Source organism: Arachis hypogaea, chromosome 5 (genome assembly GCF_003086295.3).
Source record: "Arachis hypogaea cultivar Tifrunner chromosome 5, arahy.Tifrunner.gnm2.J5K5, whole genome shotgun sequence".
NCBI classification, from domain to species: domain Eukaryota; kingdom Viridiplantae; phylum Streptophyta; class Magnoliopsida; order Fabales; family Fabaceae; genus Arachis; species Arachis hypogaea.
In genome coordinates this window covers 3,899,933-3,916,654 of record NC_092040.1, presented here as the reverse complement: position 1 = coordinate 3,916,654, position 16,722 = coordinate 3,899,933, and the positions used below count along the sequence as shown (strand labels likewise).

Here is a 16,722-nt window from a genome sequence, read left to right as displayed (position 1 = left end):
CTAACCAAGTTATTGCACGCTTTTTCTTTTTTCTTTTTTTAACTAAGTTTATTCTTCTTCCTCTTCATTCTTTATTATTGTCGTTGTTGTCAATATTTTAGATATGTGATTTTTTAAATTTTTTGTTGTCAATATTTTAGATATATGCACAATATATAAATTTTGGTGTACAATATAAATTTTTTGTGTAGCATATCCAATCAACAAAATATATTTAAAACAAAAAATTCTAAATAAAAAAGTGAGGAGGTATGCATAGGGATCGTAAACGGAGAAATCCGCCCCGCTCAGCCTAATGAGGTGGTCCTGAATTTTTCCTCCGCCTCACCAAATGGCGGACGGTGGATTGGCGGGCCAAACCCGATATTTTTTTATAAATTATTAAATATTAAATAATATATATAATTTCACAACCATTTCAATAAATTTATAATTTTTAAAGGTATAAAAAATTATAATTTCTAAATTCACAAACATTAAAATCTTTATAATTATAAATATGTAATAAATATAATCATAAACCAAGTTTTTTAAAACAAAATAATAAAACTCACATTGTCCAAACTCCAAAGCAAAATAAACATTGTCAAAAACATAGAATTAAACATTTTCAAGTTTATATAAATTAAACATAAAATATAATTTAAAATATAATTTAAAATATCTTCAATTATCATCTTCATCTTTTTGTATATCAATAATATAATAGAAATTTATAAAAAAATGGTCCTGAAAAAAAAAGTCTGGCTCGCCAGAAAAATCCACCCCGCCCTATCGAAACCCTTCGAAGCCCACAGATTAAACGGCGTGAGTTAGACAGACTTTTTAAATTTGGCGGTTTTAAATTTTCAATCTAGCTCAGCCTACTTTTTTTTGCAGGTAACGTGGACTGGTACGGCAAATTTTGATCCGTTTGCCACTCATGTATTTGTTTTGCCCGATTTATGCTTTTTTAATTACTAAAAGTCTAAGTACTAGTTTGAATTGATTTTTTATGTGAAAAAATATTTAAAAAAAATATTCTTATTCAATTTAAAACCGATTTAAATACATCTTAAAAAAATGTTTTTATTAAAAAATAAATTATTTATTTTTTTAAAAGTTAATAATACTTTATTTTCAAAAAAATAAAAACAAAATATGTTTTTTAATACATAAACATTCTTTTAAAAAATGTATTTAAATATGAAATAAATTTTGTCTGTTAATTTTTTTTTTAAAATAACAAATAAATACTTTTTTTTTTTAAGACAATCCAACCAATCCTAAAACGCTTATCCGAATAAATAATGGGGGTGTTTTCAAATCAAATTTTTCGTTACATTGTTAATGGATTTAATTAATAATTAACGCACACCCAATTTTGTCATCGTCATTATTATTTTCGCGTCTAATTTTTCATTTCTCTGTTATCCCTCGAATTTCCCAGCTCCCACTTTCTCCTTCTCCCCCAATTCGTACGCTTCTGATTTCACCTCCCCTTCGATAAATTAATTAATTTAGGGTTACCGCTTTGATTTTCCTTTTCTTTGTTCCGTTCATTGGATTCAATTTGTCTTTTTGAGTCACCGTTTCTGAGCAGCCTCCCATTCTTGCTTGCAAACGGAGGAACGCCATGGGAGGTGAAGGCGCTGTGGAGGACTCCAAGGCCAACACCACCGAGGGAGGAGGCGGTGGAGGAGGAGTCAACATCAACATTCGGTGCTCGAACGGTTCAAAGTTCTCCGTTTCAATTGGTCTAGATTCCACCGTCGTCTCCTTCAAGGAGGTTGTGGCTCGCAGTTGTGACATACCTGCTAACCAACAGCGCCTGATTTACAAAGGTCGCATCCTCAAGGATGATCAAACTCTCCAGAGCTACGGTATTTCCTCCCGATCTTTCTGTTTTTTTTTTTTTGTTGGTGTTCTTAATTTTAATTGTCACTGTTATTTTATTTACTTTATTCTGATTTATAGGTTTTGCTCAACAGTTCTAATTTCCTGCCTTTTCAAATCATATAGAAAGATTTATATTCTGTATTTTTTGAATTTTTTAATTTTTTTATTACCACGGTTGTTGTGTTTTTAGGTTCAAATTCTTTAATTAGAAGTTCTGATTATGGAATCAGCCTCTTTGCAATTCGTAATAGACTAATAGTGTAGTATTAATTTGTTGAATGTCGACATCGTTGATATTCTATTTGCACATGTTTGGTTAGGCACCGGATGGAATGTTTTATGTTTTGTGTTCCTCGAGTTGAATGTAACGTGGAAATAATTTTTGAATACTTTATACAATTAATCTTTGTATTTGTATTCATATTTATAGGTTTGGAGGCAGACCACACTGTCCATTTGGTTCGTGGCTTTGCGCCTTCAGGTGCTGGTAGTGGGACCAATAGTACTGGTGCTAACAGCACAGCTAATACGAGAGGTGCCGGTGCTACTGAGGGTGGGGGCTTAGGTGCTTCACCATTCCCTGGGTTAGGACTCAATGGGATGGGGGGCAATGGCCTTGGTGGCTTATTTGGAGCGGGCTTTCCTGATCTTGAACAGATGCAGCAACCATTCTTGTCAAATCCCAATATTGTGAGGGAAATAATGAACACACCTGCCATGCAGAATTTAATAAATAATCCCGAGATAGTGCGGAATCTTATAATGAATAACCCACAGATGCAAGAGCTCATGGATCGAAACCCTGAGCTAGCACACATCCTTAATGATCCCAGCACACTTCGCCAAACACTTGAAGCTACAAGGAATCCTGAGATCATGCGCGAAATGATGAGGAATACGGACAGAGCAATGAGCAACATTGAATCCTCTCCTGAGGGATTCAACATGCTGAGGCGTATGTACGAAAATGTTCAAGAGCCCTTTCTAAATGCCACTACAATGACTGGTAATACAGGAAATGAACAAGTTAGGAACCAAGCGACAAATCCCTCAACTACTAGTTCTGATGCAACTTCCCCCGTGCCCAATACTAACCCACTTCCCAATCCTTGGTCATCTGCTGGGAGTAAGTTTTCATACTTAATTTCTTCCTTTTCTAAAGCTACTGGCTACATTTTCGAGGGGTTGGGACAAGTACTATTATGCTAATTCATTTTAAATATTGCAGCTGGAGGTGCCCAAAATACCACTAGAAGATCAACTACTGGTGCGGATGCTCGGCAGCAGACACCACCCACTGGCTTAGGAGGGGCTGGTCTGCCCGATCTTGATGGTATGTTGGGTGGCATGCCAGATTCTGCTTTACTCACACAGTTAATGCAAAATCCAGCTATTTCACAGATGATGCAAAGTATCCTCTCCAATCCGCAGACTATGAATCAGGTATTTACATATGTGCCATCTGAGTTGTGCATATGTTGAACATATCTAACATCCTTTTTTACTTTAGATTCTTGGAGTCAATGCTGAGCAGCGTGGCATGCCTGATTTAAATTCTCTCAGAGAAGTGATGCAAAACCCAGAATTTCTTCGTCTATTTTCCTCACCAGAGACCCTGCAGGTTGAGAGATTTATTGTTTCAAATTTGTTGATGAATATGACTTAGTTTTCTCCCTCAAACACAGGGTTGATTGCATGTCATTACGTCCATTAATAACTATGTGATCTCAAACTGAAACATAGTCATGCTTATGTGCTTTATGCCTTTATTAAGAATGTTAATTTTGAATGTTGGTGCAGCCGTTTGCATTTAGTTTATTCTGTAATGGGTTATAGACTTGTATTTAGTAATTAGTATTGAAGAAATGATGAGTGCCAGTCATAGTGGGATATGGGCTGCTTAGTTCAAATTGTTGGATAATGGCCCTCCTTGCTAAGCATTCAAGAAAAATTGACTTACATTCTGGGGTTAAATTTGATGCTTTTCTTTAGGTATTAAGACCGGGTTCTTTAAACTACGATCTAATATGATAATGAGGTTGTAGTATTTTGTTTGCTAAAGTAATATATACAAAATAATTTTCTCATTAATGTGTGTTCTATTGCAGCAACTTATGTCTTTCCAGCAAGCTCTCTTGTCCCAGCTTGGTCAGCAACAATCAACACAGTAAGTAATGGAGAAAACGTGGCATTTCCATTCTCATATGCCAAATTTGTTTTACCCCATGAAAAAAAAGGAACTCTCATTAATTGTTGCTAACTTTTTGCTGAAACATGCCAATAATGGAGGATTTTCCTTTCACCTTAAACTTTTTTTTCTCTGGGGAAAGAATTGTACACAATAGAATGCCCTTTGAATGTGAATTTTCCTTGTTATAAAATAAGAACTTATGAATTCTGATGAATTTGTTGAATTTTATTTTGTTTCTTATTGTTGCTGGCTTGATGCTCCAGTAATCTAATCTGCTGTGCATTTATTACAGGGAACCAGGTCAAACAGGTGGAGGCCCTGGTAAGGCAGACAAATGACATTGTTGGTTACTGTCCAGTGTCCATAGAATTATGTGATTTATTGGAGTATTTTGTTGTTGTAGTCATGCATTGTCAATTCATAATGTTTGATATATCTTCAGATTTCCAATAGATAATTATTTGAATTACAAGTTTTGGACCTGTTTAATTGTTTATCATTTAATACTGTGAATGGGTTTCCCCTTCTATATTTCTGCATATGTGCTATATAAGTGAAGAAGTAGGGATAATTGGTTTTTTCTTTTACTTATTTCTTTTTGTTAAACTAGAGAAGAAAATAATTGTTTGGAGAATGGTTTTTTACTTATTACTTATTTCATAAATCATGAAATTGGGTTTGGGTGTTGAAAAATATCACTCTTCAGGAATGGTTTTTCCAATTGATTGCATGCAAAAATTGATAAGCATTTTCAGTAATTGCCATCGGTTGTTCTTGTTGGTAGGATCGATGAACAACTTGAGTTTGGAAATGCTATCGAGCATGTTTGGCGGACTTGGAGCTGGCAGCCTAGCTGTTCCAAACAGATCAAATGGTTAGTGTTATTGTTATCCTCCAATTCTCCAATCATATTACACTGCTCTAATTGACTGTTGTATTCTCAGAACCACCTGAGCAGCTGTATGCTACCCAACTTTCGCAGCTGCAAGAGATGGGATTCTTCGACACGCAAGAAAACATAAGGGCTCTTATTGCCACGTCGGGGAATGTTCATGCAGCTGTTGAGCGCCTTTTGGGGAACTCTGGACAGTAGCAGGTAATGTTGGCTGATTTCATTTTTGTGAAGGTCCTTCAGTGAACTCCTAGTTTTGTCGTTTTGAAGTTATCAGTTGGGGTTCAAGGTCCTTTGGAATTATAAATAGAATCAGGATTCTATCCAAATCATCATGGCCAGAACTGACTTGGTGTACGTTATAGATTTAAATTGATCTGTGATCCCATTTTAACTTGTGATGTCATGCGTTTTCTTGTATATATACTAAAATATTGAAATAAGTATAGACATGCGTTTTCCTCTAGACACTATTTGTATTGATATTATTTGTGTAAATGCTTCAATAACTTCATAATTACTGATTTGGCAGGTGGGAACGGACACGAGACTAGCAATTAAATCCCAAATGCTAAAAATTGGTGTGAGATATTAATCAATTTCGCTTCTATTTTCGTCATGGGAATTGTTTTAAACAAATCTGTTGATTTTTTCCCCTTATACATGATTTATAGAATGTAGTAGGATTTCCAAGACTTACATTTTTTTAATTATACATTCACATGCAAGAAAGTACCGGCCTTTTGTACCATATACGTATAATTCCAACTTGGGTTATTTTCAAGTACTTAATCCGGAAAATATTATATTTACAGCTGTTTAAATATTTTTACACCAAATAAGTTATAATTGTTAATGCTTCTGATATGTTGTAATTTTTGCATAAGGAAAGGAAAAACGAAAGGCCAGTGGATGATAATTTTATACATTTGCTTTCTATTTGTTCTATTTATTCAAACATGAAAACTTATTTCAAAACAGGCTTCATCCAAAAGAAAATGTAATTTCTAATTATTCATTTTGCAATGTATAAAGAGGAAGGTAAAAGAGAAAGTTGGAATTACCTGCCAGATTTAATTTCTTGTATACAAGAAAGACAAATGAAGCTTGGCTTTAGTGCAGTGCGATCCTGTTAGGGTTTGTCTGCTTTGTCCCCGTTATATTTATGGGATATGGGTCTCTGCATGTGTATACATGTTATGCCAAGTCATACTGCATAATCGAAGACTAAAAAGAGGGGGATTATCAAATATGATTTTCCCCTTGCCAACAATAAAGTGAATTGTTGATCAAACAATAATAAGAAAAATAAATAGCTAGGCTTATAAAAAAAATATAGTATATAAGAGCAAAAACCGTGTTTAAGAGAGAGTATATTTCTTTGTTATAGACTTTACTTGAATGTAAATCTTTGATCTGTAGTGATAACCCATAGATAGTGAAATAATTATCTCAAACATTAATTATTTCAAAGGTGAGGATAAGTATATTTTAAAGTTTAATGGGCAATAGTCACCAAAAAAAAAAAATTAAAGGGCAACATGGACTTTAAATGAGCTAATATTTAAAATGGTTCCTGAAATTTGACTCTTGGTTTAGTTTAGTCTTCCAATCTCTAATTGATTCAAATTGTACAATAAAATTTTAAGACATGACTCAATTTAAGTCCATCCATTTCCGTCACACTGAAAAGATGATGTGACATGTTATTTTGCTGTTTGCACCTAAATGAGGTCGTTTTACTCCTCAGCTCTTCTTCCTCCGCCTCCTCAAAAATCTATGTGACAGACATTCAGTCAATTCATATTATCACATTGCAATCACTAATTAGTTGTTATTTGCAAGTTGTTCAAGTTAGTCATAATAGATTTAACTGTATATGCAAAGAAACTAGTAACAGAGGTAAGTTCTCTTCCATCTATACATGAAACGATCCTAAATGAATAGCAATATTTCTCATTCAAATCAATTCATGGATGCTTCAGCACATGATAAAAATGAGAGATCTCTTCCTATACCACCACAAATCGTGGACATTCTGCTCCCTCTCTCTTTCCACTTCGCATCGAATTTTTCATTCCCTTCATCTTTCACAATTGAAAGATTCGGTAAGATTTCTTTGAAGACATGCAGCATTGACTTTTAGAGTTGTTCCTCAATGAAATACGACCGAACCAGACGAAGTTTCATCAACACAAAGAAGAACTAGGCCATGGCTCAACTTGCAGCAAGCTAATTGCACTGATTTGACGCTCCATTGCCACAAACACACTGGTAGAGTTTTAATGAAAATAAATAAAGTAAAAAATTTTATATTGATAAAGAAATTTGTTGTTTGATTTTGCTATATCTCTGATTTCAAGCTCCTTGAATTGAGGTTGCTACGTTTGGCTTTTAAGTTTTTTCAATTGAGTTGATTGTTTGACCGTTTTTTTTTATTGAGGGTGGTGGAGTTGGGAAGATATGATTGAGGGTTGTGATAATGGGGTGGGGGGAGGAAGTAGAGGGGAAGGAGTAAAACGACGTTGTTTAGACGTAATTAGTAAATCAACGTCATTTAATCGTGCCACGTTATTTTTTTGGTGATGGAAATGAACGGAAGGATCAATTTGAATCACACCTTAAATTTTCAGGTATAATTTGTGTCAATTAAAAATTGGAAAGCTAAATTGAGCGGAAAGTCAAATTTCATAATCATTTTGAATATTAACTCGACTTTAAACCCATTTTGAATATGTCAACTCTTTATGAGAATTTTAACTTTCTTACCTAGGTTTCTTTTATCTTACCTAATTAGGACTTTCTTTAAGAGTAAACACTAATTCGATTTCCTAATAAAACGGACAGCTTGGACCTTGACCCTATGAAACATGGGATAACGCAAATCCTTTGTCATCTCTATTTAAAACTCATAGTGGAAATACCTAATTAGCACATTAGGGTGATGACCTGGTGGTTAAGTATCATGCTGGAAGTGATAGGACTGGTTAAGATTGATTTGTCCTTTTATTAGTTTTTAACTTTTTTATGATTCCACTGCCACCAACTTGGACCTCTACACAAAAGTCAAAACCCTCTCGTCCTTTTATTTTTTGTTTGGGGTGGTAGCTATTGTGGGATTTGGAATGAGAGGGTGGTGGACTGGGGAGCAGTAGCGGGTGGTGAATGTTGTTGATGAAGACGGAGAGTGCCTTCGGAGGAGTTGTGTTGTTGCACGTTGACCAGGTAACGGGTCAAAGCATGGTTATCAAACCCAGTTCGACGTAACCGGTTCGACCGAAAACTCTGTCGCCCAGTCATCTAACTGGACCGAGCCAATCATTGGACCAGTCATGCATCAAATCCGTCGAAATTTGAGTTGATTCGGCCGGTTTTCAGCAAAACTGGCGACCCGTCCGATTTATTCGACTAATATTATCAAAAATAAAAAAATTCATCATATAAATAACAAAGGACATTGTTGATAAAAAAAAAAAATTTGGATCCTCTAAAGGTTGAATTTTACTTTAAAAAGTAAAGTGTGATCTTCTACTATTGTTTATCAATGTAGTTTAAATTTTAGTCCAACAAATTCATCACTCAACTTAAATTTGTTCGTTGCTAAAAATTATTACCGAATTTATTAAACCCTGAATTTAAAGTTGTTTTACTGAATAATCACTTAGTTAAATTTTTTATTTTTGTAAATCTGTAAATTATGTTGAATTTGTTACTTATTATGATTACTCAAGATTGAATTAGTAAATCACTTATATTGAAAGTGTCTTTTTCTTGGTCACATTGTTATTAGAAAAATAAATATATATCGAAAATAGATATTTACTTTTTTTTGTTGTAATACAAAAAATGTAATTATTAATACTTAATAGTGCTTAAAATATGGGTCTAAGTTGTCAAAATATTAAAATTTAATATTTAAAATTTAATGTAAAAAATAAACGCTAAATCACAGATACTACTCATGAAATGTCCTCATGAAGAAGCTCCAAAGTAGTAGTCAAGGTTGCGAGAACCGGACCGATCAATGAACCGATAAAGTTACTGGTTCAATAATTTATTAGTTCGATCGAAGTTCAATCGGTTTAATTAAATATTAAAAAATTATTAAAAAATCTAAAAATAATTTTAAATATATAAATTTAATAATTTTTAACTTAATAAAATTTAAAATTTCACATAATAAATTATCTATAACTTAATATTAGAGCTTCACAAACAACTTCAAACATCAAAGTTTATAATCAAATAAAAGAAACGCACATAATGACAAACCCATAATGTTCTATGTTCAAAAGAAACAATTACTAGCAAGTTTTCAACTAATCAAAGGTGCAACTCATCAAAAATCATAATCATCATTAAGTGTTTCAATATCTCCATCATAAACAGGTAATCCAAAAAATAAAAAACAAAAACAAAAATAACCTCAAAAAATAAAAAATCATGAATCCAAAATAACATCAGAAAACTATAAATTCAGCAACCAGAATCATGAAGCAGCATACAAATAAATCATGAACAAATAACCTCAGAAAATAAAAAATCAAAATCATGAATCTAGCAAACAAATAAATCAAAAAATCATGCACAGAAAATCAGAAGGCAGCGAGGAGGAATAAGTGAATAACAGCCGGCGCCGAGTAATGGCGACGAAAGAGAAGGCGAGCTCGGTGACGAAAGAAAAGGCGAGCTCGGCGACGAAAGAGGAGGAGTAATAAAATGACGTTGTTTAAAAGTTCTACTTTCAAACCAAAAACTCGCTAAAAAATCGGACGGTTTTGTCGATTTATCGGTTAACTGCCGGTTCAACCGATTTTTTTATCGATTTTTTGTTAAACGATTTCTAACTTTATTCAAACCGATTAAATGACCAATTTTCGGTTAATCAGATTGAACCAGTCGATTCGGTTCGATTTTCAGAACCATAGAAATAGTAGTTTAATTAGTACTAATGTGTTAATAATTTGAGTATAATACAGATAACTTTTTGTTATCAATTAATACGAAACATCGTACTATACCATTTCAGTTAAAGAAAAATATTAGGAGAGTAATAAAATTTATTTTTTTATAAGTAATTAATCATAATATTTAAATAATATAAATTAAAAATATATTATTAAATTATTAAATTAAAAAATTAGATTAATAATTAAAAATAATAATTAAAATAATAAATTGTGCTAACTTTTTAATATTATTATTTAATATAATAATTAAATTTGAGAGCACTCCGTAATTTAATGAGAAAATTTTATATACACAATGGAATAGTTAAAAAAAACCTAAAAAAGAGTACGTAAAAAGAAGATGAATGAATAATAATATTATAATCAAATATAGTGTAATTTTTTTTTATTATTGTTCTATGAATTTTGAGATAATTTTTCTAATAATAACTATTGTAAATATTTACTCTTTACCGTTAATACCCGATGAGTTGATGTTTATAATTGAATTTTTTATTTTTTTAAAAATGTTATTTTGCATTATGTAACAGGTTTGGTTTATACAATATTATTGTATTTGATTTTGAATTTTATAATACCTAATCTGAATTATTTAATATGATTTACTGTTAAGTAATAAGTATTCTTAGAAAAATAAAGAGTAAGCTAAATGTCAAAGTAGGAAACATAAACCACTATTACTTATCTAGAATGAATTTTTTTTATCAAATAATTTATTTTTTAATTTTTAATTTAGTCTAAAATTTTTTATTTAAATGCATAGACAGAACTATTAAAATTGGAAAGCTAAAATTCAAAAAAACTAATAATTTATCTAGAGATGAATAAATTGTTGTAAATTTTGAAGATCAACAAGCTATTGAAAAAGTCCAAAGTTTACTCACTGAATATTTAAAAATATTGGTAGTTGATTGTAAGTTATTTCCAATCAATTTCTAAAAGTGGTCAAGACCTTTGTGAGTATCTCGATCTAGATTTGAGGAGTGTTTTAGCAACTTGTTGAAAGTACATATTTAAAATATTTACGTGTATTAAATTACTATTAAAATCATATATTCTTAACGACATTTTGTTATTTATGTATGATTCTTTTTTAAAGCCCAAATTTTATTTCAAAATTTATGAGGGCATTACAAAGCGATATTGCAAAATGAGCCTTACGAAAAAGTGGTCACAATGCAACATAGAATTAAGTTGTAGAAGGAGTTCTATAATCCATGCATGAGTAGATAGGCATAAACAGAAATTAATGGACATTCTTTGTTCGGTATCATTTTCTACCTTCTACAATGATAACATGCTAAATTTTTTAACATTAATATTAATACATAATCACTTTTCTAATCTTCAATTTTCTTTCTTAATAAGAGATGTGTAGGAGAAACAAAAAAGTTTTTAATAAGCAAATAATTTATCGTGGCTCAAAACCCATCTAAAAAAAGACATAAAATAGTATGAAGCATAATTTAAATTTTTTGTATTTACTCTTATTTATCATATGCTTTTTAACTTTATTTGATATTTTTTTATATAATTTTTAGAAACGGAACAAAAAAATAGCCGTGAAGAAATGTACATAGAAAATCATAATTAAAAAGAAAGATGTGGCGTTTTGTAACCGATGAAGCAAGAAATATAGCGGTAAGTTGAATTTATTGGCCAATTTTAGTACAAAGTGAAACTTGAAATTCCGACAAACATTAATATTACTTTGTTGTTTTTTGTTGTGTAAATCTCAATTGTAGGAACAAATTAAACTAGTCACTCAAGATGAGAAAGATGGATATGATCCATCCCAAATGATGTTATTGGCAAAGTGTTTGGAAAAGAGCATTCTGGTAAGGTGCGATGCATGGATACCGGAATAACACCTATTAATACTTTTAGAAATGCCAATCGTCCTAATCAGCTAGCCATTTCTTCGACTTCAATGTCTTCTATCAATTACTCCCAAGTTGATTTTAAACGTTTTGAGTCTAAATTTGATGGGACATTGACCGCACTAAAAACATATTTTCTTTCTAAAGAAGGAAGAATTCATGATAAACTTACTAGTATCTTTGACCATGGAGTTCGATAAATTGCTTCCTCTTCCTGAATTTATGTTGCAATCCTTATTTTGAATTTTATCTTAAATGATAACTATTATATTAAGCTACTATTCTAGCATTGATAGTCTCGTATACTCTAACCTCACTCACACATCTTATTAATTCATTGTTCAAATTTTTGACACTTGAATAAGTTAATGCTTTTTTTTTTAAATTTTTTTTCTTTGAATTATTTTTATAGTGCTATAGATGTTGGCCGTTGTTATGTTGACATTTTTTGTTTTTAATTTATTTTAGACTAATGATGGTGAAAATGATCCTATTACACCAACAATAGAAAGAACATTATCAGGCGAAAGCAATAAAAATCGTAAACGCATTGTTTAGTGTTGCTTTAAAGACTAATTAATTGTTAATTCTTTCACATTTTGTTTGGGTATTATGTTGTATTTTATTTACTAAACAAACGTATTCAAGTAGTGAATTTATTAGTGGTAGCTGTGAATTTATTGAATTTTAACATGTTTAATTTTTAGGATTAGATATATGAAGATAATGTTGATTACGATATTATGCATTTTATTATAATATAAAGAAATCATTATTTATTACAATGAATTATGAATTATATTTATATTTTAAATAATTTTATTAGTATTAAAATTATATTTATATTTTAAATAAATTGTAACACCCCACCACACAGAGCTTTACGTTTAAGTCATAAAACAGAGGTGGTGTGGTATTACAATCTCTAAAATAAAATATTTAAATAATAATAGTGAAAAGAATATAATAAACTAGAAGTCTTGAAAAATAGGTAAAACAAAAATTGCGAAAATAAAAGCACAACGCTCAGGAACGAGATAACTTGTGTGCCAAGAAAGCTGTAGTTAACAAGTGAAAGATAACAAAATTAGGAATAGAGGATCAAAGATACAAAATAACAAGCTCCTAACTCAGCATGCGAAGCGAAGGCTGGCCGGAGAATATTTTTATGCATAAATACACATCCCAAAAACCCCAAAATACATAGCTAAAACCCCAACTCTCCTTAAACCTCTAAGAGGAACAAAATAAACAAGTTATTCGGAGAGAAAGTTAAGTACATATATATAAAACTGTACATCAAAATAAAACCCAGAGACTACTCCACTTCAGAAGTCCAGACGTCTAGCGAGGAGCCTCTCGACCTGCATCTAAAAACAACAACACAGTATGCGGTGAGAACTAGAGGTTCTCAGCATAGTTAAGGTGCCACGCACATAATATATAAGATCCTGGGAATGTTAGAGGCAATCCTAGAACGCTGACACTCAGATTATAAAGCTTAAAATTACTAAACAGAAATCATAAAAGGGGTAGGTGTCTAGGGAATTCAAAACTCAACTTAAACTTTATCTTAACACTCAACCTGTCCACCTTTCCTCTGTTCCTCTATCTCCAATGAGTTTGCAAAGACAGCCAAACAAGAAATTGCAAGCACAGGTAGGAGACAAGTAATACAAGTAGCAATTATCACAATTATCATAATATATTCAGTTAGGCAATCCCAAATAAGGCATAGCAAACAAACAAACAAAAATACATATGATGAATGTCTGTCCTACTGGCCGTGAGCTCACATGTTGGTTACTTTTCCAGAACCCGACATATCCGACAGCTAACCCGGATATCGTCCTCTCGAAAATCGATCGGCGGTACACCACCACGAACCCCACCTGGCGGGCGGTATACCACCACGAACCCCACCATTGCGAGGTGTACCTCACAAGATCTTCAATTGGAAAAACAACACACACATGTGGGTAGTAAACCACCACGAACCCCACAAAGCATTCACTTTTTAAAAAAAAATATGTGGGCGGTAAATTATCACGAACCCCACACCAGTCCCTTTCAAAAACATGTCGGCGGTACACCACCACGAACCTCACATACTTCTCGACACTAGGCAAGCGGTAAACCACCACGAACCTTGCCAGGTCAAGCTTAAACAATTTCGATTTCGAAATCATTATACATATTCGTCATTCTCAATTCATTAATCATACATCATCACAAATTCTACACTTTTCCAACACCAACTTATCCTTCCAAACCTTTCTTCTCTTCCAAGTAACCTTGATTTCCATAGTCTAATCTCATCACTTCTAACCTTTACTTCATTTTCAAGTTACCTTTATTCCCCAACTCTCTTTTTATTACTAAGCTTTCTATCTAAATTTAGAACTAACAATGTAAAAAACAGAGGTTTAGGAGGTTAAACTGGCTTGAAAACACAAAATATCCATTTGCTGAAAAACAGGGGTATGCGTACGCATGTCATATGTATGCGTACGCATAAGAGCAATTTTGCCCAGGTAACGCGTACGCGTGAGCGTGCATATTGGCCCATTTCGCGTACGTATGTACGTGAGGCAGTAGCTACCACATGCGTATGAGAGGGTATGCGTATGCATAGGTGGGATTTTGGGTAAAATTTTGGCTAAGTTAAAAAGCTGCAGAATTTAATTTAAAACCTCAAACTTCCGATTTGTACAACTTTTTCGTTTCAAAATATTTTTCATCCGTTCTTCGAACAGCGTAAATTTTACGGACCAAATTTTTACATAAAACAAGTTTGAAACTATTTGGGGGTTCGAAAGCCAAGTTATGACTCGCTGAAGTTTGTCAAAAAATCCAATTTTTACAAAAATCTAAAACCTCAAATTTTTATCAAGCCAACCTTCAAAAATCAATCTATCATGCCTAAATTCAGCACCAACTCAAGCAACATCATAGCATATCACTTCCCATCCTTCCTCCACTCAATTATACTCCAATTTAAACAACTCTAGTACATGAACTTCACACTTATATCAATAAAAACATCAGTAAATCAATGCCCATACAAATTCATTATTATCAACATGGCAATTATCCTCATAGCATCATTTAGCACTCCATTTTTCATGCCCAATATCCAATCATAGTCAACCCTCAACCTAATTCACAATTATCATCAAGGCACTAAACCATACAGCATACACATATATTCATTCTTATCCTATATATGGTCACCTAGTCTAAGTTTTCACAGAACATTACATATTAAATACGCAAAATCTAAACCAAACTTTGGCCGATTTCCGCGTATTGTCTAAGGTGAAACTCCAACCAACACACCCCTCTAGCCCCAAAATTATCAAAGCTTGAATACCCAACCTCCACCAAGTTCTAAAGCTCACAATTCAAGCTCCAACATATACATATATACACCTAATTTCACATATATCACCATACATACTCAAAATTTACAATTTAACATACTAGAACCGAATTTGGTCAGGGTTAGAGACCTCACTGTATTCACAGACCAAGAGAGCTAAGTCCAACAAGATTCACGAGCTAAATTGAACCTACAGAACTAAAATCAACTAATTCTCAACTTGGATTCTTTTAAATGTCAAAAAATTGAGGAGTAGAGAGGCTGAGGTGATAGAGCGCATTACCTATAAAATTTTTCTAGTAGAATCGTAAAGCTCGACGCGATGATCGCGTGGCCGCAAACGGTGCGGCGATCGGAGCTCAGAGTGGAGAGTTATGGTGGTTTGAATTGAAGCTAGGATTTGAGAGCTCTCTTCCTTCCTCTCCTAATGTTTTGCAGCGTGAATGATGAGAAGGGAGGAAGGGGAAGCTGTCTTCATAAGGGTTATTGGGTTGAATTGGGTCTTGGGCTCGTTTTGGGCCCAGTTCAGTTCGTTCGGTCTAATTTTGGATCAAATTCTTTAAAATTTGTGTCAAAAGTCTAGTTTTAATTTTTTCTATCACATTATACTATCTAATCTCATTTTATAATTACTTTGATTAATAATTAATTTATTAGTTAGTTAGTTACTAATTGTTCAGAGTTTACATATATACATAATAAAAATATTATGGCAGTTTTATTTGTGCAATAATTTTTAAATTTAGGCAGTTTACATCTCCGACAAATAGAAAAATAGTTTTCAGTCTAAGTAATTTACAGGGATTTAAAAACCCCACAACCTCAATCAAAATCGCTGCAAAACAGTGTAGTTGTATGCCTTTAGAAACCTGACGCAATATACTAAAAACCATCATAAATTACAGAAGGTAAAAAACCGTCATAATTTAAATTTGAAATAGTGTCGCTTTTTTAAAAATTTCGGTAATTAAACTTCAGGACACCTAATTCCGTCAGTTAATAAAATCGTCGTAATGTAACTTGTAGGGTTTAAAAATCGTTGCAAAACTTAAAAAAATCCTATAAATGAGCGCCTTTTTTGTAATGATGCCTTTCAAAAATCTTTTTTATTTTTCTAAAATAAAATTAAGAAAGGAGCTACACACTTTAAAAGTTTGAGATATTGTTAGTTTATTATTTATTACACATGGTGTAAATGTTATTCAAGCTAAAAAATAGATTGATAAAAAATAGAGTAAAGTGTCGTTTTTGTCCCCAACGTTTGGGGTAAGTCCTATTTGTGTCCCTAACGTTTAAATCGTCATATTTATATCCCTAATGTTTATAAAAGTGATTCAATGTTATCCTATTATCAATTATACTAACAAATCAGATTATATTTTTCAATTATTCTCACTTGGATGTATTCATTCTCAATTAGGTCTCACTTAGATGTGTTCGATTTTAATATTATAACCACTATTTATGTTTAGATTCAATTATGTCACTAGAAAAGTGAATTATGTAAATGTTGTAGAAATTAATTTCAA

General features: G+C 32.3%; 1 protein-coding gene across 1 annotated transcript; it reads left to right on the top strand.

Annotated features, from left to right (window-relative positions):
• The first annotated feature begins 1,256 nt into the window (after window positions 1-1,256).
• Window positions 1,257-5,785, top strand: LOC112800267 (ubiquitin domain-containing protein DSK2b-like). Its single transcript, XM_025842457.3, has 9 exons — window positions 1,257-1,862; window positions 2,309-3,004; window positions 3,107-3,321; window positions 3,389-3,499; window positions 3,987-4,045; window positions 4,362-4,390; window positions 4,854-4,943; window positions 5,014-5,165; window positions 5,494-5,785. The coding sequence occupies exons 1-8, from the start codon at window positions 1,616-1,618 to the stop codon at window positions 5,160-5,162; spliced, it is 1,596 nt and encodes a 531-aa protein (XP_025698242.1). The 5' UTR covers window positions 1,257-1,615; the 3' UTR covers window positions 5,163-5,165; window positions 5,494-5,785.
• The last annotated feature ends 10,937 nt before the right edge of the window (window positions 5,786-16,722 follow it).